This window comes from Pristiophorus japonicus, chromosome 3, assembly GCF_044704955.1.
Source record: "Pristiophorus japonicus isolate sPriJap1 chromosome 3, sPriJap1.hap1, whole genome shotgun sequence".
NCBI classification, from domain to species: Eukaryota; Metazoa; Chordata; class Chondrichthyes; family Pristiophoridae; genus Pristiophorus; species Pristiophorus japonicus.
In genome coordinates, this window is record NC_091979.1 from 227,571,614 (window position 1) to 227,594,774 (window position 23,161).

At 48.2% G+C, this 23,161-nt stretch overlaps 1 protein-coding gene across 5 annotated transcripts in view; it reads left to right on the forward strand.

The window, feature by feature from the left end:
- Nucleotides 1-23,161, forward strand: part of nt5c2a (5'-nucleotidase, cytosolic IIa) — a 125,874-nt gene that overhangs the window by 42,405 nt on the left and 60,308 nt on the right. Inside the window, exons 1-3 of one of the 5 annotated variants that reach the window (XM_070876357.1) lie at nt 2,609-4,013; nt 16,567-16,673; nt 20,506-20,579. In XM_070876357.1, the coding sequence (XP_070732458.1) occupies nt 3,972-4,013; nt 16,567-16,673; nt 20,506-20,579 (223 nt within the window). In that variant the 5' untranslated portion in view covers nt 2,609-3,971. Of the gene's footprint in view, nt 1-2,608; nt 4,014-15,521; nt 16,209-16,566; nt 16,674-20,505; nt 20,580-23,161 lie in introns of those variants that run through there. The other 4 variants (XM_070876353.1, XM_070876354.1, XM_070876356.1 and 1 more) reach the window with 4 other exon arrangements.

The following is a 23,161-nucleotide window of genomic DNA, read 5'->3' on the forward strand; positions in this document are numbered from 1 at the left end:
TGGCAGCATGGATACAAAATTGGCTGCAAGACAGAAAGCAGAGCATAGAGGTGAATGGTTGTTTTTCAGACTGAAGGGGGCAGGGAGGGGGGGAAGTATACAGTGGTGTTCCCCAGGGGTTGGTATTGGACCACTGCTCTTTTTGATATATATTAATGACTTTGACTTGGGTATAGGGGGCACAATTTCAAAGTTTGCAGATGATATGAAACTCAGAAATGTAGTAAACAATGAGGCGGATAGTAACAGACATCTCTTCTCCTTCTTAGGCAGTCCCTCGGAGTCGAGGATGACTTGTTTCCATGCTAAAATGAGTTCTCATGTGATTAATGAGTCGTATGCGGGATCTACAGTCTCTGTCACAGGTGGGGCAGATGGTGGTTGAAGGAATGGTGGGTCGGGTGCTTGGGTTGCCGTGCGCTCCTTCTGCTGTTTACGCTTGATTTCTGCAAGCTCTCGATGTAGAGACTTGAGGTGTTTGGCACCTTCCTGGATGTTTTTCCTCCATTTTATGCGGTCTTGGGCCAGGGATTCCCAAGTGTTGGTGGGGATGTTGCACTTTTTCAAGGAGGCTTTGAGGGTGTCCTTGAAGCATTTCCTTTGCCCACCTGGAGCTCACTTGCCGTGTTGGAGCTCCGCATGGACCATTTGTTTTGGGAGTCTTGTGTTGGGCATGCGGATGACGTGGCCTGCACAACGGAGCTGATCGAGTGTGGTCAATGCTTTGATGCTGGAGATGTTAGCCTGAGCGAGAACACTAACATTGGTGCACCTATAGCCTATCAGGAGGACACAGACAGACTGGTGAAATGGGCAGACACAAGGCAGACGAAATTTAACACAGAGAAGAGTGGTGATACATCTTGGTAGAAAGAATGAGGAGCAGCAATATAAACTAATGGTACAATTTTAAATGGGCTGCAGGAACAGAGAGACCAGGGTTGTATGTACCTAAATCTTTAAAGTGGCAGGACAAGTTGAAAAGGCTGCTAAAAAGCATATGGGATCCTTGTCTTTATTAATAGAGGCAAGGATCCCATGAGTACACAAGCAGGAAGTTATGCTAAACCTTTATAAAACAATAGTTAGGCCTCAGCTGGCGTATTGGGTTTAATTCTGGGCACCACAATTTAGGAAGGATGTCAAGGCTTTGGAGAAGGTGCAGAAGAGATTTACTAGAATGGTACCAGGGATGAGGGACTTCAGTTATGTGGTGAGACTGGAGAAGCTGGGGTTGTTTTCATTAGAGCATAGAAGGTTGAGAGGAGATTTGATAGAGGTGTTCAAAATGATGAATGGTTTTGATAGAGAAAATAAGGAGAAATTGTTTCCAATGACAGAAGGGTCAGTAGTCGGAGCACACAGATTTAAGGTGAATGGCAAAAGAATCAGAGGCAACATGAGGAAATATTTTTATACACAGTGAGTTGTTGTGATTTGGGATACACTGCTTGGAAGTAGAAGTAAATTCAACAGTAACTTTTGAAACAGAATTGTATAAATACTTGAAGGCAAATAAATTACAGTACCACAGGAAACAAGCAGGTGGATGGGATGAATTGGACAGCTTTTTCAGATAGCCAGCAGAGGCATGATGGGCCGAATGGCTTCCTTCTATATTGTATGATACTATGATAGACATTTTCCACATGTGTATTCATCTGGGTGTTCACAACTTTGCATATTCTGCAGTCCTGACACACTGCCTGTGCTGCCATTGTCTCTTTTTTTCTTTTTTCTTTATTTATTGTCTCTTTAGCAAGTTTAAAGCAACGGAAAGGATTTAAAAAGACAGGCCCCCTTTCCCTTGCTAAACACCTTAAAGAGACAGGGTCCCATTTCACTGCTTTTTAAGTTTAGCAAGTTTAAAGGGTCTGTGACTTTAAATCCGCCAGCAATGAAAAGTGGGCCTGTCTCTTTGAATCAGTTAGCATGGGAAAGAGGTCCTGTCTCTTAAAATCATTGAGCACGAAAGAGTGGGGTCCTGTCTCTTTAAATCTTTTAGCAAGGGAAAGGGGAGCCTGTCTCTTTAAATCCTTTAGTAAGGGAAGGGGGTCCTGTCTCTTTAAATCCTTTAGCAAGGGAAGGGGACTGTCTCTTTAAATCCTTTAGCAAGGGAAGGGGGGGCTGTCTCTTTAAATCCTTTAGCAAGGGAAGGGGGACGTGTTTCTTTAAATCCTTTAGCAAGGGAAAGGGAGCCTGTCTCTTTAAATCCTTTCGCAAGGGAAAGGGGGCCTGTCTCTTTAAATCCTTTAGTAAGGGAAGGGGACTGTCTCTTTAAATCCTTTAGCAAGGGAAGGGGGGGCTGTCTCTTTAAATCCTTTAGCAAGGGAAGGGGGACGTGTTTCTTTAAATCCTTTAGCAAGGGAAAGGGAGCCTGTCTCTTTAAATCCTTTCGCAAGGGAAAGGGGGCCTGTCTCTTTAAATCCTTTAGCAAGGAAAAGAGGGCCTGTCTCTTTAAATTCACGCTCCCAATGCCGGGCCGGTGACGTCAGCCTGTATGCAGATGTAGCACAGCGCGTGCGCACTGAGCTCAGTGGCCTGGCGGCAGCGGGTGAGCGCGCGCACGGGCAGCGGGTCTCCGGGTAACGGCGGTTGCCAGGGGGACGGGTCTCCGGGGTCAGAGGGCCTGCGGGCCTGCGGGTGGCGCCTGCGCTGTTTGCGGTGCGGGGGTGATCCGGGGGGCGGTTACCCGGGTAACGGGTACGGGCCGGAGCGCGGGGGGAACTGAGGCCGCCTGTGCCGGGTCCCCGATCCCGCTTCCGGCACAGCGGCGGCTTCTTCTCCACTGCGGGAACCGAGGCACCGGGCCCGGCCTTCGGGACCTGTCCCCAAGGCCTAACCCCACCCGGGTTCAGGCGGCCCCGGGGCTGCTTCTGACAGAGGTGCGCTGCGGTAAATGACAGCCCGGCCCCGTCAGACCCTGACTCACCCCCGGACCCCCCTTCCTGACCACTTAAATCCCCTTCCTGACCTCCGGCCCCCGGGCTCCCACCCCTGACCTTAACCTAACCCCCTTCCTGACCCCTGGGCTCCGGACCCTGACCCTCGACCCCTTAACCTACCCCCCTTCCTGACCCCTGACCTCCCATCCCTGGCCCCGTCAGGCCCTGACTCAGCCTGGTCCCTTAACCTAACCCCCTTCCTGACCCCTGGGCTCCCATCCCTGGCCCCCTCCACCCCTTAATCTACGCCCCTCCACCGCTTAATCTACCCCCACCTCCCACCCCGGCCCCTTAACCTACCCCCCCCCCCCGGACTGTCCCCGACGCCTCCTTAAGCTACCCCAACCCCTGACCCCCGGACTGCCTCCCCCCAGCCCCTTAACCTTCCCCCCTTCCTGACCAATGGGCTCTCTTTCCATACCTGAACCTGGGCTCTTTTCCTAGACCCCTGTCTCCAGGCCCTGTCAGTCCCTATCCCCACCCCCGGGCCTGTCTGTCCCTGTCATGCTTTTCCTGTGCCCCCTCCACCCTGTCTCTACAGGCCCCTGAAGTGATTTCTCCTTCCCCCCCTCCTCCCCACTGTGACTCTGGCCTGGGCACAATGATACCTCGGTCAGCACTTTGTTGGCGGAGGCTGCTGTGCCCACAAGGCATCACTGAATGGTTGACAGATCTTTCAGCCTTTCCATTTCTTATCGAGAAGCCCCAGGGAAAGGGGCCCGGTCTGTGGGCACAACCCCATGGGGGGATAAAAGGGTTCGCAGCGGAGAAGGGATGTATCAAGAAGTGGATGGGTATGTGATGCCAAGCTTATCGGAATGAAGGAAAAGTGAGGGAATAAATGCCCGTGTAACTCATTCATCTCCTGTGCCCCCCTCGATTTAACTTTGAAAGATCTGTATTCACTTCACTGCAGGGAGATTCTCGGATTGGATTGTGCAAAAATTTGCAGCAATCCGAATCTGATGCAACTCCTGATCCTAAATCTGGGACTGGGAGACAATATCCAAGAGTTGCTCGCTGTTGATGCACAGCTGGGATTCAGGTGGAGTGGAAGAACTATTTGGGGTACACTCTAAGCTTTTCACTTTTGATTCTATTGTTGCTGACGGCAGTAAGTAATCTATCAAGGATACAGAAATATAGGTATCGTGGTGCAGCAGTTGTGTTACTGCACTACTAATCCAGAATAATCCATATTTTTTAAATAGTGAGAAACTTTTAAATGTTGGTGTTCAGAGAAATTTGGGTGTCCTTGTGCAAGAAACACAAAGCTAGCATGCAGGTACAGCAAGCAATAGGGAAGGAAAATGGTATGTTGTCATTTATTGCAAGGGAGTTGGAGTATAAAAGTAAGGAAGTCTTGCTACATTTGTGCAGGGCCTTGGTGAGACCACACCTGGAGAACTGTGTGCTGTTTTGGTCTCCTTATCTTAGGAAGGATATTCTTGCCTTGGAGGTGGTGCAACAGAGGTTCACGAGATTGATCCCTTGGGTGAGAGTGTTGTCCTATGATGAGAGATTGTGTAGATTGGGTCTATACTCTCTGGAGTTTAGAAGGAGGAGAAGTGATCTCATTGAAACATACAAGATTCTGAAGGGAATTGACAGGGTAGATGCTGACAGGTTGTTTCCCCCTGGCTGGAGAGTCTAGAACTAGGGGGTACAGTCTCAGGATGTGGGGGGTGGGGTTAATGGCACGCCTGGTGTGATTCTAAGCCATACAACCCAGGAAGGCCCTGGGTTTGATCCCTGATGTGAGCAGTTGGTCTCAGCACCTTCAGCATGATTAGGGAGGTTGTAAATCAGCAAGGGTTTCTGCTCCTGACAAAGAACTTGCAGAATGTTGCAAAGTGCTTTCCATGCAATGAATTTGTGTTTGTGCAATCACTGTGGTCAAAGATTGATTTCCAGAGAGAGAGAGGGAGAGAGGGAGACCAGTGGGGATGAGTGAGGACATGATCAGGCTGTGCTATAGTGCCCTCATGAATGATTCGTCCGTCACTGTCTGGGTTTGCAGGTGAAGAATGTGTGTGATACTGGAGGACTGCGGACTCTTGTGGAACTGTACCCCAGCCAGAGTCAGCAGCTCCGGAGAGGAGGGTGTCAGAAATTAAAAAAAGGAAATGGAAGCTGAGGTTAAGATTACAGTTGAAAATTGTTATGCAAGATGGTAATCCTGATTCTCAATGAGTCAGCTGAACTTTTCTTGAGTCTCTGAACCAGAGATACAAGGACCAGTAATTTTCTACAAATCGGGGCCTGAGACCATTAACATTTTTGTTGGCCCTTGATCAGAGGGTCGGATGGTAGAGCAGTCATTGGGAGGAGCATTGGAACAGAACAGCAAGGTACATTTGGGTCTGTGACTCCCCTTGCTGTGCTTTTCTAATCTCGAGGCTGTGTGCAGACAGATTCCCCGAGGAGGACCAAACTGGAGGGCAGTCACCTGAGCTCGCTCGATGTCTCTGAGCAGCAGCTGCAGATCTGCATTGCAGAGTCTCTGATCAGGCTGTTCAATAAGGAGTGTATGTACTTTGGCACAGTGTGACGGAATAGCAGTTCACACTGCAGCAAATGTGGTGCCAGCTTCGATATACAGTAGCGGCTGTTAATGAAACCTGTGAGTTGTACAAAAAGCGCACTGTACAGAGGAGAGGTTTACAGAGGGTTTTGCAATACAGCACCATAAACATAATGAGATGGCGTAATTAACATTGCAAGGACAGTAATGATAGAGCCATAAAAAGTCAATCATATTATGCATAATTGTAGGGTGTTTTCAGTCTTTTCATTGTTGGTTGAGCAGTCATAAACTGTGTGCCAGTTTGTCACGCAGGTTATTTGCTGCACTGGTTCTATTGTGGGATGGTGCAAGAATCCAGAGCTGTGTTAATGTCATTCTGTTGTCTCAGTACCACCAAAAAGGGGTTTTGTGGGTATGTGTTACTGGGCTGGTAATCCAGGGGCCTGGACTAATAATCCAGAGAGTAGACTTCAAATCCTACTGTGGGCAGTTTGAGAATTTATATTCGGTTTTAAAAATCTGCAAATAAAAAGCTGGTCTCAGAAAAAAGTGACCATGAAGCTGTGGGATTGTTGTAAAAACCCATTGGGTTCACTTATGTCCTTTAGGGAAGAAAACCTGCTGTCCTTACCTGGTCTGGGCTTATATGTGACTCCAGTCCCACACCAATGTGGTTGACTCTTAACTGTCCTCCAAAGTGGCCCAGCGAGCCACTCCGTTTGTATCAAACCCGCTACCAGTGGTTCAAGAAGGCCTCTATCTTCTCAAGGCAACTAGGGATGGGCAATAAATGCTGGCCTTGCCAGCGATGCCCACATCCCGAGAATCAATTTAAACAAAAGCACATTCAGATTACAGTGCTTATCATAACTGATGCTCATTTTAATTCTTGTTAATTGGGGATTGCTGCTAGCACCCTTCCCTCGAGCCCTTCCCCCTGAGCCCGACCCCCTGCCTCATGGAACCACAGCCTTCTCTTGTGTTGTAACCATTCGGCCTGTCGAGCCTGTGCTGACTCTCAGCCAGTCTCACTCCCTGCCCTTTCCCCGCAGCCCTGCAAATTTTTTCTTGTACTTATCCAATTCCCTTTTGAAAGCCATAATTGAATCTGCCTCCACTACCCTCTCAGGCAGTGTGTTCCAGATCCTAACCACTTGCTGTGTTTAAAAAAAAAAAAAATAATTCTTATGTTGCCTTTGGTTCTTCTGCCACTCACCTTAAATCTGTGTCCTCTGGTTCTCGACCCTTCTGCCAATGGGAACAGTTTCTCAGTATCTACCCTGTCCAGACTCCTCATGATTTTGAACACCTCTATCAAATCTCCTGTCAATCCTCTCTGCTCCAAAGAGAACAACCCCAACTTCTCGTGTCTATCCACGTAACTGAAGTCCCTCATCCCTGGGACCATTCTCGTAAATCTTTTCTGCACCCTCTCTGAGGTCTTCACATCCTTCCTAAAAGTGCGGTGCCCAGAATTGGACACAATACTCCAGTTGAGGCTGAACCAGCGTTTTATACAGGTTCATCATCATTTCCACGCTTTTGTACTCTATGCCTCTATTTATGAAGCCCAGGATCCCGTAAGCTTTTTTAACCACTTTCTCAACCTGCCTTACATAGAAACATAGAAATATAGAAAATAGGTGCAGGAGTAGGCCATTCGGCCCTTCTAGCCTGCACCGCCATTCAATGAGTTCATGGCTGAACATTCAACTTCAGTACCCCATTCCTGCTTTCTCGCCATACCCCTTGATCCCCCTAGCAGTAAGAACCTCATCTAACTCCTTTTTGAATATATTTAGTGAATTGGCCTCAACAACTTTCTGTGGTAGAGAATTCCACAGGTTCACCACTCTCTGGGTGAAGAAGTTCCTCCGCATCTCGGTCCTAAATGGCTTACCCCTTATCCTTAGTGGCTTACCCCTTATCCTTCAATGATTGTGCACGTATACCCCAGGTCTCTCTGATCATGCACCCCCTTTAGGATTGTACCCTTTTGTTTATATTGCCTCTCCTCATTCTTCCAACCAAAATGTATCACTTCACACTTTCCTGCATTAAATTTCATCTGCCACGTGTCTGCCCATTCCACCAGCCGGTCTATGTCTTTCTGAAGTCTATCCTCCTCACAGTTCACTATACTTCCAAGTTTTGTGTCATCTGCAAATTTTTTAATTGTGCCCTGTACACCCACATCCAAGTCATTAATATATATCAAGAAAAGCAGTGGTCCTAGAACCGACCCCTGGGGAACACCACTGTATACCCTCCAGTCCGAAAAACAACCGTTCACCACCACTCTCTGTTTCCTATCGTTAGCCATGCTGCCACTGTCCCTTTTATTCCTTAGGCTTCAACCTTGCTGCCAAGCCCATTTATGTGGCACTTTGTCGAATGCCTTTTGGAAATCCATGTACATCACATCAACCGCATTGCCCTCATCAACCCTCTCTGTTACCTCATCAAAAAACTCGATCAAGTTGGTTGAATACGATTTGCCTTTAACAAATCCGTGCTGGCTTTCCTTAATTAATCCACACATTCAAGTGACTGTTATTTTGTCCCTGATTATTGTTTCTAAAAACTTCTCCACAACCGAGGTTAAACTGACTGGTCTGTAGTTGCTGGGTTTATCTTTACACCCTTTTTAGAACAAGTGTGTAACATTTGCAATTCTCCAGTCCTCTGTCACCACCCCCGTTCCTAAAGAGGATTGGAAGATTATGTATGGCCGTACCTCTGTGATTTTTTTTCCTTCACTTCCCTCAGCATCCTAGGATGCCTCCCATCTGGTCCTGGTGACTTCTCTACTTTTAGTACAGCCAGCCTTTCTAGTACCTCGTCTTTATCGATTCTTATCCCATTCAGTATCTCCTCTACCACCTCCTTCACTATGCCTATGGCAGCATCTTCCTCGGTGAGGACAAATGCAAAGTACTCATTTAGTACCTCAGCCATGCCCTCTGCCTCCATGCATAGTCTCCTTTTTGGTCCCTAATCGACTCCACCCCTCCTTACTTGTTTACTATTTATATGCCCATAGAAGACTTTTGGATTCCCTTTTATGTTGGCTCCCATTCTATTTTCATACCCTCTCTTTGCCTCATTTATTTTCTTTTTCACTTTCCCTCTGAACCTCCTGCCACAATTCTTGATCAGTTGCTGAGCAGCTGATCCCTGATGCAGAGCAAAGGTTACCCGCTCTTCACTCCAAGGAGGTTTTTTGACTTTGAGCGTTAGTGTAAAACAGGTGATAGTGAGTCAGTAGTCTGATTTACAGCTTTCTCTATTTTTAGTTCCATAATGAAGAGATGTAAAGCGGGCTGCCGACTGACTACTACCCGTTTTACACCGTCAGAGTCAAAATCATCCTGCAGGGAGTTTGGGAATGGTCAGGGCATGTTCTGTACAAGCTGGGCAAAGAGGACTTCACTGCAAGGGAGGGGAAAGGCGACTGGTGGAGGTGAAACATCTCTGACCCGCTCACACATGCCTGTCAGTATTTGTCCTGTATTTCCTTTGTCATTGAGATGATTGCCAATGTCCTTGTGGTTTCAGGAATGGAATTTTATGACCTAGATTGCAAGCCTCTCTCAATTGCAGCGATGCGTTTATTTTGTTTTTTTAGTTTTCTATTTTTAGAAAGTAAGAGACATGTGAAAAACTTAGTTACTATTTTTATCCTTGTAGTTTCCTTTAACCTCCCCAGCTCCTGAGGATGTGATCTAATGCCGGACTGCGGGTTTTATGCACAACAGGCATCCCAGGGTACCTGGCCTGAATGGCCAGCCTTTATATCCGAGAGTCTTGACAGTGAGTGGCAACACGCTATTCAGCCATGTTGGTGGGACAGCAGCTGGGCATGCTCTTGTCCGCCCACAGCACCCATATTGCAGCATGGGTCGTTGGATAATGATCAGGAACAGGAACCCTACCTGATTTCCTTCCCCAACCTTGGGGCTCCCGGGCCAGTTATAACCCATTATTGCTGCCCAGCTACCTGGGCACCGATCAGGGATCTAACCAGGAGCCGTCCTGGTTTGTACAGCTCAGCTGTTCGCCCCTTTAATCCAGTTTCCCTGTCTGTGCCACGGTTGCCGTTCAAAAGTTTAATCCTCTGAGGAAGCCTCTGGGTTTCCAACTGATTTCTGGAACAGGCCATCCCTCTAGAATACAGTGTTTATTTTGCCTTTCAGAGTGCTGCTACTTTCTATTGCAGATGCTGAGCTTTTATCTGTCTATACAGCAAAAAAAATAAAAACAGGCTCTACAAAAACTCTGTTATGTGAACTTTCTGGCGTGTGGGAGAAAACAGACCCAGTGTGTCTAACCCGTGATGTACCTGCCCTGGGAGTGTTTGATGGGACAGTGTAGAGGGAGCTTTACTCTGTATCTAACCCGTGCTGTACCTGTCCTGGGAGTGTTTGATGGGACAGTGTAGAGGGAGCTTCACAGGTGGGCATTACAGTCTCTGTCACAGATGGGACAGACAGTCGTTGAAAGAAAGGGTGTGTGGGACTGGTTTGCTGCACGCTCCTTCCGCTGCCTGTGCTTGTTTTCTGCATGCTCTCGGCGACAAGACTCAAGCTGCTCAGCGCCCTCCCGGATGCATTTCCTGCACTTAGGGTGGTCTTTGGCCAGGGACTCCCAGGTGTCAATGGGGATGTTGCACTTTATCAAGGAGGCTTTGAGGGTGTCCTTGAAATGTTTCCTCTGCCCATCTTGGGCTCGCCTGCCGTGTAGGAGTTCAGAATAGAGCGCTTGCTTTGGGAGTCTTGTGTCAGGCATCCAAACAATGTGACCTGCCCAGCGGAGCTGGTCGAGTGTGGTCAGTGCTTTGATGCTGGGGATGTTGGCCTGATCGAGGACGCATCTGTCCTCCCAGGGGATTTGCAGGATCTTGCAGCGACATCGTTGGTGGTATTTCTACAGCCATTTGAGGTGTCTACTGTATATGGTCCACGTCTCTGAGCCATATAGAAGGGTGGGTATCACAACAGCCCTGTAGACCATAAGCTTGGTGGCAGATTTGAGGGCCTGATCTTCGAACACTTTTCTTCAGGCGGGCAAAGGCTGTGTTGGCGCACTGGAGGCGATGTTGAATCTCGTCGTCGATGTCTGTTCTTGTTGATAACTGGCTCCCGAGGTATGGAAAGTGGATCACGTTGTCTAGAGCCGCGCCATGGATCTTGAAGACTGGGGGGGTAGTGCTGTCTGGTGGGGACAGGCTGGTTGGTGGAGAACCTTTGTCTTACGGATGTTTAGTGTAAGGCCCATGCTTTCGTACGCCTCTGAAGATGTTGACTATGACTTGGAGTTCAGCCTCTGACTCTGTATCTAGTCCTGTGCTGTACCTGCCCTGGGAGTGTTTGATGGGACAGTGTAGAGAGAGCTTTACTCTGTATCTAACCTGTGTTGTACCTGCCCTGGGAGTGTTTGATGGGACAGTGTAGAGAGAGCTTTACTCTGTATCTAACCTGTGCTGTACCTGCCCTGGGAGTGTTTGATGGGACAGCATAGAGGGAGCTTTACTCTATCTAACCTGTGCTGTACCTGCACCTGCCCTGGGAATGTTTGATGGGACAGTGTAGAGGGAGCTTTACTCTGTATGTAACCTATGCTGTACCTGCCCAAGGAGTGTTTGATGGGACAGTGTAGAGGGAGCTTTTAAAGGCATCAAGGGGTATGAGGGAAAAGCGGGAATATGGTGTTGAGATAGAGGATCAGCCATGATCAAATTGAATGGCGGTGTAGACTTGAAGGGCCGAATGACCTACTACTGCTCCTATTTTCTATGTAACTGACCCGTGCTGTACCTGGCCTGGGAGTGTTTGATGGGACAGTGTAGAGGGAACTTTATTCTATAACTGACCTGTGCTGTATCAGTAAATTTGAGAGAGGTGGGTAAGTGCCTGATGAAACCATTGATAGATGAAACCATTGATGGGGGATATCAGGTATCATGGGATATGATATGTGCCTGACTTGATGGTCCTTTTCAGTCTTTTATTAAAAAAGAAAGACTTGCATTTATATATTTCCTTTTACGACCACCAGATGTACCCCAGTGCTTTATAGCCAATGAGGTACTGTTGAACGATAGTCACTGCTGTAATGTAGGAAACGCAGCAGCCAATTTGCACACAGCAAACTCCCACAAATGGCAATGTGATAATGATCGGATAATGTGTTTCAGTGATGTTGGTTGAGGAATAAATATTGGCTAGGACACCAGGGATAATTCCCCTGAAATAGTGCCATGGGATCTTTTACATCCACCTGAGAGAGCAGACAGGGTCTTGGTTTTATGTCTGATCTGAAAGACTGCACCTCCGACAGTACAACATTCCATCAGTACTGCATGGAGTGTCGGCCTGGATTTTTGTGCTCAAGTCCCTGGAGGGTGATTTGAACCCACTACCTTTTAACTCAGAGGTGAGAGTGCTGCCCACTGAGCCACAGCTGACCTTTACAGCACAGAAACAGGCCACTTATCCCAACCGCTCCGTGCCAGTGTTTATGCTCCACACTAGCCTCCTCCCACCCTGCTTCATCTCACCCTATCAACAACAACTTGTATTTATATAGCGCCTTTAATATAGTAAAACATTCCAAGGCACTTCATATTAGCGATACCGAGCCACATAAGGGGATATTAATGCAGAGGTAGGTTTTAAGGAGCATCTTAAAGGAGGAAAGAGGCACAGAGGTTTAGGAAGGGAATTCCAGAGCTTAGGTCCTTGGCAGCTGAAGGCACAGCCACCAATAAATGTTGCAGCAATTTTAAAGTCGGCGATGCGCATGAGGCCAGAATTGACAGAGTACAGAGATCTGAGGTTGCAGGGCTAGAGGAGGCATATCCTATTCCTTTCTCCCTCGTGTTTATCCAGCTTCCCCTTAAATGCATCTCTGCTATTCACCTCAGCCATACCCTGCAGCAGCGAGTCCCACATTCTCACCGCTCTCTGGGTAAAGAAGTTTCTCCTGAATTCCCCATTGGATGTATTAGTGACTATCTTATAAGTGGACTTCCTCTACCCTATCAAACCCTTTCAGAATTTTAAAGACCTCGATCAGGTCACCCCTCCAACTTCTCTTTTCCAGATAAAAGAGCCCAGCAGCTGTGATTCTATTTCCCGCGCTGTTTCTGGCCGGCCATTCCAACAACTCTAAAATGTAATCAATAGATAGTTCTCATGACCCCTCCCTTTGATCTTTTGGAGATGAGATTGTTGCACTCTACTCATAGACCAGTGGAAATAGATTTCCTGGTTTACTTTCTCAAACCCGCTGTGCTTTGCTGTGTCACAGCCGCCCACCACCAGCTGTTTGTCACGGATCTGATAGTGAGGACCACCCGGCTCTTGTCTGCAGATTCCAGCTTGTAGCATTCTTTACTCCCTCCCTCATCCAGAAAGTGCTGACCTTTGCTAGAATATGATTCCACAGACACCAGCCATATTCCAGTGCCTCTCCTGAGTGACTGTTGTTCCTTTGTGTTCCCGACAGTGAGTGTTGGCAGGCTATCTGACCATGGGGGGGCTTCACAGACCAGCCTGAACCTATTCCCATCTGACACACACAGCTGCAGTGGCCCTGAGGCGATTGTTGCATTGCTGCCCTTGTCCTGGCTGGCGTCTGCTAACACCGCATAATCCTTGGATTGAACCTGTGCCCTTCCTGCAACAATCGTGGGGGCTCGGCATCAGGTCAGCTATGACCCAAGACCCCCCCTCTCTCTCTTCCTCCCTTCTCTTTCGCCGCTCCCTGCCACACCACATCCCCCCTCCTCCATCAGTTTGTAATGATTGTGTGGTACAGTATTACAACAAGGTTTCCCTCTCTCCCGGTTTGAGTGTGTCTGCTATTTCCCTCTCTCCCGGTTTGAGTGCCTCTGCTATTTCCCTCTCTCTGCTATTTCCCTCTCTCCCGGTTTGAGTGTCTCTGCTATTTCCCTCTCTCCTGGTTTGAGTGTCTATGCTCTTTTGGCGATGCAATCGCCTGCAATCATCCACCTGCCTCTGCAAAGGTTTGTGCTGAGATCCTGCGACGGGACAGGTAAATACTCTTCCCCAGTGCGCTGTAACGGAGCTTGTGTCGAGTGAGGGATCGGTTGCGATGTGGAAGCCATGTATCTTGGAGGGGGAAACTCTGTTGACAGATTAATAGGAGCTGGTAACATGAGTGAGTACATTGGAACCCATGTTTGATGAGCAGCTGATATTCGATCCATTGGGAGACTTGTAAATGCATTCTGGATATTTGTGATTGTGGCTCATGTTATGTGAGTTGCTCACTGATGAGGAGTAGGTCAGATGTGGCTTTTCATTGTGCGATGATATCTGTCATTATGCAAGTGACAGCTTGGCCTCTCACCCCTGAGTCGGAAGGTTGTGAGATCCAGTCCCAATATAGGGCTTCAGTAAACACACTTGGGCAGTCCTGAGGGGCTACTGTTCCTCTAGATAAGACACTGGATCAAGTGGTCCGTTCCGGTGGATGATCAATATCCAGTGGCACTATCGGAGGATGAGCAGTGAACTCCCCCAGTGTCCTGGCCAAAAAGTAATGTTGAATGTTGGCACTGACTTGATGCCAGTTGTTCCATTCAAACCTACCCCAGAACTTGAGCATTTGATCTATCTCAGTTTCAGCACTGAGGTGGCTCCTGGTTAAACAATGCTTCAATTTCAAAATTCTCATCCTTGTTTTCAAATCCCTCCATGGCCTCACCCCTCCCTAGCTCTCTAATCTCCTCCAGTCCTCCCCTCCCCCTCTAATTCTGCTCCCTTGAGTATCCCTGATTATAATCGCTCAACCATCGGTGGCCGTGCCTTCTGTTGCCTGGGCGCCAAGCTCTGGAACTCTCTCCCTAAACCTCTCTGCCTCTCTACCTCTCCATCCTCCTTCAAGATGCTCCTTAAAACCTACCTCTTTGACCAAGCTTCCTGCCCTAATTTCTCCTTATGTGACTCAGTGTCAGATTGTTGTCTCGTAATACTCCTGTGAAGCGCCTTGGGATGTTTCACTCCTTTAGAGGTGCTGGTTAAGTACAAGTTGTTGTTATTGAGCAAATACAGACTTTATACTGGATCCCCATCTGCTTATTCTGGTGGATGTTGAAGATCCAGGGCACTATTGAGCAGGGAGTCTCCTGGTGTCCTGGCCAACACTCCTCCCTCAGTCATCACCAAAATATGATTAACTGGACATTCATCTACCTGTACCATGCCGCTGTGTGCAATGTGGCTGGCAAGTTTGTCTATTTACCACGTGATTAAACTTCGAAGTGATTCATGTGAATGCTTTGGAGGGTTTCTGAGATGTGATCAGGCTCTGTATAAATTCACACCACCTTTCCCCTTACAGACAATGAACATCACACCGTGCAAAACTCCTCATCTTACTAAAATACACCTGTTGCTTACTGTCTGTAACTGCTGAGCAGCTGCAGTCGGCTGATGCATTCTTGCCCTGCTAGTTTCAGGTCCTCCTGTAAATGATCAGAGTTGTGACACCTGGCATGAGCTTCTGGGTGTTGGCCACTTGGGTCTTTAACCAAGAAATTGTTTGTGCAATGAAAACACTTCAAGTGTTTATGAATGCTGCAGCACTCTGATACCAGCTGGTCACGTAGTTTAGCACTTTCTGTTCATCTGGTCACGGAGCTTAGTACGCTCTGTCCAGCTCACGTAGTTTAGCGCTCTCTGTCCAGCTGGTCACGGAGTTTAGCACTTTCTGTTCATCTGGTCACGGAGTTTAGCGCTCTCTGTCCAGCTGGTCACGGAGTTTAGCGCTCTCTGTCCAGCTGGTCACGGAGTTTAGCGCTCTCTGTCCAGCTGGTCACGGAGTTTAGCGCTCTCTGTCCAGCTGGTCACGGAGTTTAGCGCTCTCTGTCCAGCTGGTCACGGAGTTTAGCGCTCTCTGTCCAGCTGGTCACGGAGTTTAGCGCTCTCTGTCCAGCTGGTCACGGAGTTTAGCGCTCTCTGTCCAGCTGGTCACGGAGTTTAGCGCTCTCTGTCCAGCTGGTCACGGAGTTTAGCGCGCTCTGTCTCCAACTGGTCACGGAATTTAGCGTGCTCTGTCCGGTTCACGGAGCTTAGCGCTCTCTGTCCGGCTCATGTGCCTGGTCCGTCATTGTGCATTGCAGACCTCTTGCTCGATGATTTGAATGGAAGTGTGTGGGCCTGTGCGCAATGGATGACTCCCAAAAACTTGGAGAAGGCCATCATTGAATAGAATTGTGATTGATGAGCCTGTGACCTCTGGTATCGTACAGCAGTCACATCTTGCACACTGGCTTGGCCTCAGCAGTTGATTGGAGTAAGCCAGTGATGAAAATAATTCAGAGCAGCTATAACCTTCATAGTCCGAGTCAGAGCAGTGAGCCTCTGGAGTTATCTTCTCATTTGAAACTGATCATTAGTTACTGCTGAGAGAGCCTCACCCACTTCGACCCAGCTCCTCCGATAGTCTGCAGATTCTCCTTCAGATGTGCTGCGTTTCACTCCACATTCAAAGGATGATGCAGCCATAATGCCAGCAGCCAATGTGCTGGAGTTGGCGATAAGTTTGTCCTGTTAGCGACAGTTGGATGTTTAGGTGTCCTGTGCTCCGGCCCTTGGTGACCAGAACTGCTCTCCACTACAAGAACGGCGCCGGTGCTCCAAACCGTTCCAATTGTAAACACGCATCAGAAACGAGCAGCTGTGCCCACAATGGCTGATTAATGTGAGGTGTGTAACACTGCTGTGTGACTGTTAATTTTCCAGCTATCAGTAAGATTTATCTTCAGAGTAGGAGTGAGGCTGCCCCCGCTCAACGGACGCTGCCCTCGTTCTTATCAGTAAAACGGAGATGGGCGAGATTGTGCCACAAGGACCTTTGTTACTGGACGAACCTTTATAAATACTGCACAATGATTACTTTCTCCAATCCAGTCCCAGTCTCTCGTTCTTTGAGGCTGTTGGTTAGTGATTTGCGGCGGTGCTTCTGCCATGGAATTACATTTTCTTTCTCTCTCTCTCTCTCTCTCTCTCTCTCTCTCTCTCTCTCTCTCTCTCTCTCTCTCTCTCTCTCTCTCTCTCTCTCCAGATTACTGAAGCAAACATGTCTTCGTGGAGCGAGAAACTCAATGCTGACCTTTCTGGGACCATGGATGGCAGTACCATGAAGAAATACCGACGCGAGGCCTACCACCGGTATGTAACGGAGAGAGGCCTATTCGGAGGGACTAGGCGTTGGGGTTAGTCTATGGGGAGATGCGAGTGGCTGATGGGGGGGACTTTGGGAAGCCTATCCAGATATGTAGGGCCTGGGGATTGGCTCACAGAGACTAGTTGTACATAATTGATGATTAAAGCCAGACCAGACCAAGCATCATTAACTGTATCCGAGTACAGGAAGTAAACAATGCAGCTGGGTGGGTGCGAGAATTGCAGCGGGTGATGCCAGGGACACTTGGGGATATTTGGGCAGCGGGTGACCGAGGGGCGTGCAGACAGTAGACACAGCAACAATTGGATGCTCAGGGCTGCAGTTAGCATTCAGCTCGGGTCAGTCAATACTGTGTGAGAAGAAACAGCTCATCAGAATGCATTGGTTGCTGATTAGTTTCTCCAGTGCAAGTATTGAAGCTGCTAATCAGGCAGAAAAATGAGCTTGAACCAAGAGAGTGATCTGGAGTAAAGTAACTGATTGCACTCAGGTATGTGTGTGAGAGATTGTGGTCGGAGAGACGTGAACAGAATCTGAAGGTTATGTTTCTGTGATTGAGCCGGCTTAAACCTGGGTCTTCAAAGGAACATAATTTGGTTCCAGGGTTAGTCAGTTCCATCGAGAGACTGTGCGTGACGTGGGAGGGAGGGAGGGAACATCGAGAGACTGAGTGATGTGGGAGGGAGGGAACTTGGAATGATATGAACATGTGTTGTGGTTTTTTCGGCCATCGTTCTCCTCCCAAAGGCGCCGAGTCTCGCTGGGATATGGTGGCATGTTGCTGAAAGTCCTGTGGTGAGTCTGGACACTGGCAGCACGGTACTCGATTGTGGAGAAAGTCACAGCCCAGCCTGATCCAGTCCTCTTTCCAATGTGCTCACGCACTTACTGGGGGTCACTGGTGAACGATCAGACACCCTTTCCCCTCTATTCCATGGATGGGGCCAACTGCTACTGCAGCCCTGGCTGGGATCGGTGAACTTCTGTGCAAAATGCCTCCCTGTTGTGTCGGCTTGAATAGAAGTGTGAGTTGTGCGTGGTGTTTGCGATGGAAAGTGCAGTCTGATTAATCCACTCTGCTGTATAGTCAAACATTTGTTGGAACAAATGGTTTTTCACCTTGATCTGAATTTAAATTTGCAAACTATTCCTGGGGATTTGTGTATAACATAAGAAATAGGAGCAGGAGTAGGCCATACGGCCCCTCGAGCCTGCTCTGTTGTACAGCCCTTCTGTGAATTTGGTTATATAATCAGCTTACAAATCCAATTGGATTTGGCCTTTTTGATACCAAATGAGGACAGAATTAAGGGAACAGTAGGAGTAGAAATCCTACTGGACTAGTAATCCGGAAATCTGGAGACAAGAGTTCAAATGCCACCACAGCAGCTGAGGAATTTAAATTCAGTTAAGTAAATCAGGAATAAAAAGTTAGTATCAGTAATGGTGACCATGTAACTACCAGATTGTCATAAAATCCCATCTGGCTCACTGAAGTCCTTTTTAGGGAAGGAAATCTGCCGTCCTTGTGTGACTCCAGACCCACAGCAATGTGGTCAACTCTTAACTGCCCTCTGAAATGGCCTAGCAAGCCACTCAGTTGTCAAGAAAGTGACTCATCAACACCTTCTCAAGGACAGTTTAGGGATGGGCAATAAATGCTGGCCTAGCCAACAACGCCCACATCTCCTAAATGAATTTTTTAAAAATTAGAAGAATTGTAATCTCCCAGTCACCCATCTGATGTGGGTCCAACCGGTCTGGGATAAATACAGGTGCACCATTCCTCTGATAACATTATATGTACAGGCACTGCCTGGGGCTGCATTGACTTAAACAGACTAGAAGGGGCCATACTCCACTCTTGGGATCCACTGAATTAGGTCATTTCTGTTTGCAGGGATGGAAGTGGTTGGGGATCTACAATTTGGTGAGGTTACTTGCTCCTGATCACTATCCATGCAGGTGTGTGTGTGGCGGTTGTGCGAGGATAGGTTTGGGCCTGCTAGTTGCACTCAGTCTGGGCTCACACCGGATGAGTGCCTGAGGTGCGCTACTGGAGGACAGCTGTAGAACCAGGAGAGAAGGCAATCCATGCGGTGTATGTGGTAGTGTGGTGTGTTTAGTACCCAGGATGCAAGGTCTGAAAAACCTTTCAAATAAGAGAGCGTTGTGGGGAAAAGCCGACAGTTAATGGAGTCTCTGAACACTCTGTTTCAAAGCAGGAGATTAGTGGGATTTACAGTGACCTTGGATTGAAATGTCCTTCATTAAACCTCCCCCAGCCTGAGTCAGCTCAGCTGAAATGTGGTGAAACACTCCTCAGGTAGTTCAGTTTCAGGCTTCACTACAACACCAGCTTGTTAGGGAAAATGTCACATTCCCAGATCATCAACATTACATAAAAGGTCTTCAGACAATATAAAGCAAATGGATGTGTGTCTCAGTCCACATCAGGGTCTGACTTCTACAACATCAGAGATATGGACAGGAGGTCAGCCTGATCATGACCATGGCATCAGCAGCGCCGCTGGCTCGGGTAGGAGCAGCACCGCAAGGGCCGCTGGCTCGGGTAGGAGCAGCACCGCAAGGGCCGCTGGCTCGGGGAGGAGCAAGGCCAAGAATGTGAGCGTTGCTGCAGCTGTACTTCCAACATTCGATTGAATACCAGCCGTGAAGCTTCACCGGGACTGTTTGGTTCCGCGACTCATTGGCTAGCTTTTATTCAGTACTTGCGCAGCTTCACTTGGAGCTGGTGTACTTGATCCCAGCCTTGGTCTGTTCTGACTCACGCCTGGCCAATTCCCCAGGAAGCGCACGGCAGTCTGGGTCTCCCGGAAGCTGATAGTTCAGTGCTCATTGTAATGGCCATGCAGGAAGCTTCACCAATGATGCCCTGGAAAATATCTTCCCCGACATTTTTCCTAACAAGCTGGTGTTGTAGTGAAGCCTGAAACTGAACTACCTGAGGAGAGTTTCACCACATTTCAGTTGAGCTGGTGGAAGTTTAATGAAGGACGTTTCAATCCAAGGTCACTATAAATCCCACTAATTTCCTGCTTTGAAAGAGTTTTCAGAGACTCCATTAACTGTCTCCAACTCCTCATGATGCTCGTGGTGAACCAGCTTCATCGCTTTAGAGATTGAATAATCATCCTTCCACAAATTTCGCCGCTTCCTGCTGCCTGTTGTTTTCCTGGACTTCCATAAGCACATAGTCCCCACAAACCCCTCCAACTCCCCTCACACTGTCCCTTCATCCACCCTCTTCATCGACTCATCTTTCAACCTCATTTATCTTGTTTGCTCCAACATACTTCTTGGCAACATATTTCACAATTCTTCCCTATGACCCTCTGGGTGGAAAACCTCTGCCTGACTGCCCTTTTTACTCCGAACCTCTTCATTTTCCACTTGTGTACCGGGGATTTGACTCCTTCCCCACAGTCAATCATTTCCCTGGGCAGCATTCGCCTACTCCTCCATTATGTAAAAAATCCAAGTCTCCTCTTTTTGAAAGAACACAAACCTGACATTCGTAACCCCCTCATAACAGGTTCCTGATATCTGGGATTGTTTTTATTACCCCTCCATCTCTTCATAGGGCAATAATATCTTCCCTCTGACTAGGTGGCCAGAACTCACCTTTCTCTCTCGCTCTCTTTTTCCATCTCTCTCTCTTTCCCCTACTCTCTCGCTCACATCTCTTTTCCCTTTTCTAATACTTTCTTTCTCTTTCCCCTTTTCGCTCGCTCGCTCTTCCCTTTTTTTCTTGCTTCCCTGGTAATGATGGTGAGTTTGTTTTTCCTTTTTCAGAGTCTTTGTTAACCGTAGTTTGGCGATGGAGAAGATTAAATGCTTTGGATTTGACATGGACTACACCTTAGCAGGTGAGCAATGCTGGTTCTAATGGAATTCCACAATTATTTACTGTACTAAGCTCTGTCCGATTTACGCTGATCAGATGCAGTGTGTTTATTGCTACATTTCTCCCCGAACTTTCTTCCCTCCTGAAGGGGTTCCCACTTCCATGGTTCTAGGAGCACTGGGAGCCTCCAGTGCTGCTCCTCACCAGACCAGTCTTCATGTATAAGGCTAGGCGGTGACTGGCTACTCGCCTGTAGTGGGCATCACAGCAGAGCCGGTTCTGTCCTCGTGTGACATCTACACACAGGCACTTCCCAGCAAGGGCGGGAACCCTGACTGATTTCCCCCCAACCCAGAGACTCTGAGCACAATAACCCATACTGCGGTCGAAGCTGACACCTTGATGACCACCTTAAGCTGGAATGGAGTGCAATGACTTGCCCAGAAATTAAATAGATAGCTCCCTAAATTAAGAGGGCAGTGGGCGGCCTGATCCCAGTGTGGATGGGAAGTGTGGTGGGGAGGGGGAGGGGGGGGGGGGGCAGTGTGGTAGGGTAGGGGGCAGGGCCCTGGAGGGTAGGGGAGATGGGGGCCTCAGGTCCCAGTGTAGGAGAAAGGGGGTGGGCCCCGGGTCCCAGTGTAGGGGACAGAGGGTGGGCCAGGGTCCCGGTGAGGGGATGGGCGGGGTGGGCCAGGGCCCCGGGGATGGGTGGGGTGGGCCAGAGTAGGGGGGAGTGATGAGTTGGTCCTACACAAGGAACTAAATAAGTGAGCAAACTGTAGGAGCTGAAAACTTTTCTTTCCTTCCTTGTCTTCCGATAGCCAATGCAAGTGTCACAGTCCGAATAGATTGCACAATACAGCCACCCTGGGTTTGTATCGGAATGGCCACTCCAGCCCCCAGTCCAGTTGCCAACCATTCAGATTGCTTCGCATTCACTAGCACCAGCTGTGCTCTTCCCTAATCTCTTCCCACCAAAACCAGGCAGACAAAAAGTACACAGTGTCTCGTACAGTGTCTGGGGATTTCAAACTCAGTTCTTGGAACTCGTGGAATGCAGGGGCCTCATTATTGGCAGCAGCAGAGAACCAGCTACAGTTATACAATTGTATAGGAGGATGCTGTGTACAGGCCTGTACTCTGTGTGCTAACATCGTAGCTTTAACCTAGGCAAATATCTTGCTTAGAAGGTGAAAATCTGACATTGTGTGTGGCGATCAGGAGTACCAACCATCCCAGAATAACTGCTATTGGATGGCAGTCCCTCCCTGTTGCTTTTCACAGCCCTGACTTGATCGACCTCAGTATAAAAGAACAATTTCTCTCCCGTGAGAATGGGTATTGGTTAAACCAAGTGTCAGCTGTAGCTTAGTGGGTAGCACACTTGCCTGTGAGTCAGAGGGTTGTGGGTTCAAGCCCCACTTCAGAGACTTAAGCCCATAATCCAGGCTGACCCTCTAGTGCAGTACTGAGGGAGCCTCGCCGCACTGTCAGAGGTTGAGTACTGAGGGAGCGCCGCACTGTTGGAGGGGCAGTACTGAGGGAGCGCCGCACTGTTGGAGGGGCAGTACTGAGGGAGCGCCGCACTGTTGGAGGGACTGTCTTTTGGATGAAACGTTAAACTGAGGCCCTGTCTGCCGCCTTGGAGACGTGGAATAGAAAATTCTAAATTTGTGGTGGATAGTTAATATTGAGGACTGCAACAAATTACAGGAGAAAATTAATAAATTTGTAGAATGGGTATATAATTGGCAATGGCAAATGAAGTTCAACACAGATAAATGTGAGGTATTACAATTTGGTAGGAAGAATAGGGAAGTCACTTATTACTTGGATGGTGAGAGTCTGGGTGGGGTAGATTCCACTTGTGGGGAAGAGCATAACTAAAGGCCATCAATATAAGTTAGTCACCAAGAAATCCAATAGGGAATTCAGAAGACATTTCTTTACCCAGAGGGTGGTGAGAATGTGGAGCTCACTACCACAGGGTATAGTATAGATGCATTTAATATAACTTGAGTATAGGGGGTATGATTAAGAAGTTTTGCAGATGATACAAAAATAGACTGTGTGGTTGATGAAGAAAACTGCGGACGGCACGAAGATATCAGTCAACTGGTCGGGTGGGCAGAACAGTGGCAAATGGAATTTAATCCAGGGAAGTGTGAGATAATGAATTTGGGGAGGGCGAACAAGGACAGGGAATGCACATTAAATGGTAGGACATTGAGAAGTGTAGAGGAACAAAGGGACCTGGGAGTGCATGTTCATTGATCCCTGAAGGTAGCAGGCCAAGTGGATAAGGTGGTTAAGAAGGCATACGGAATGCTTGCCTTTATTAGCCAAGGCATAGAATATAAGAGCAGGTGGGTTATGCTTGAACTGTATAAAACACTGGTTAGGCCACAGCTGGAATACTGTGTGCAGTTCTGGTCACCACATTACAGGAAGGATGTGATTGCACTGGAGAGGGTACAGAGGAGATTTACGAGGATGTTGCCAGGAGTGGAGAATCTAAGCTATGGGGACAGATTTGATGGGCTGGGTTTGTTTTCCTTGGAACAGAGGAGGCTGAGGGAAACCTCATTGAGGTGTAGAACATTA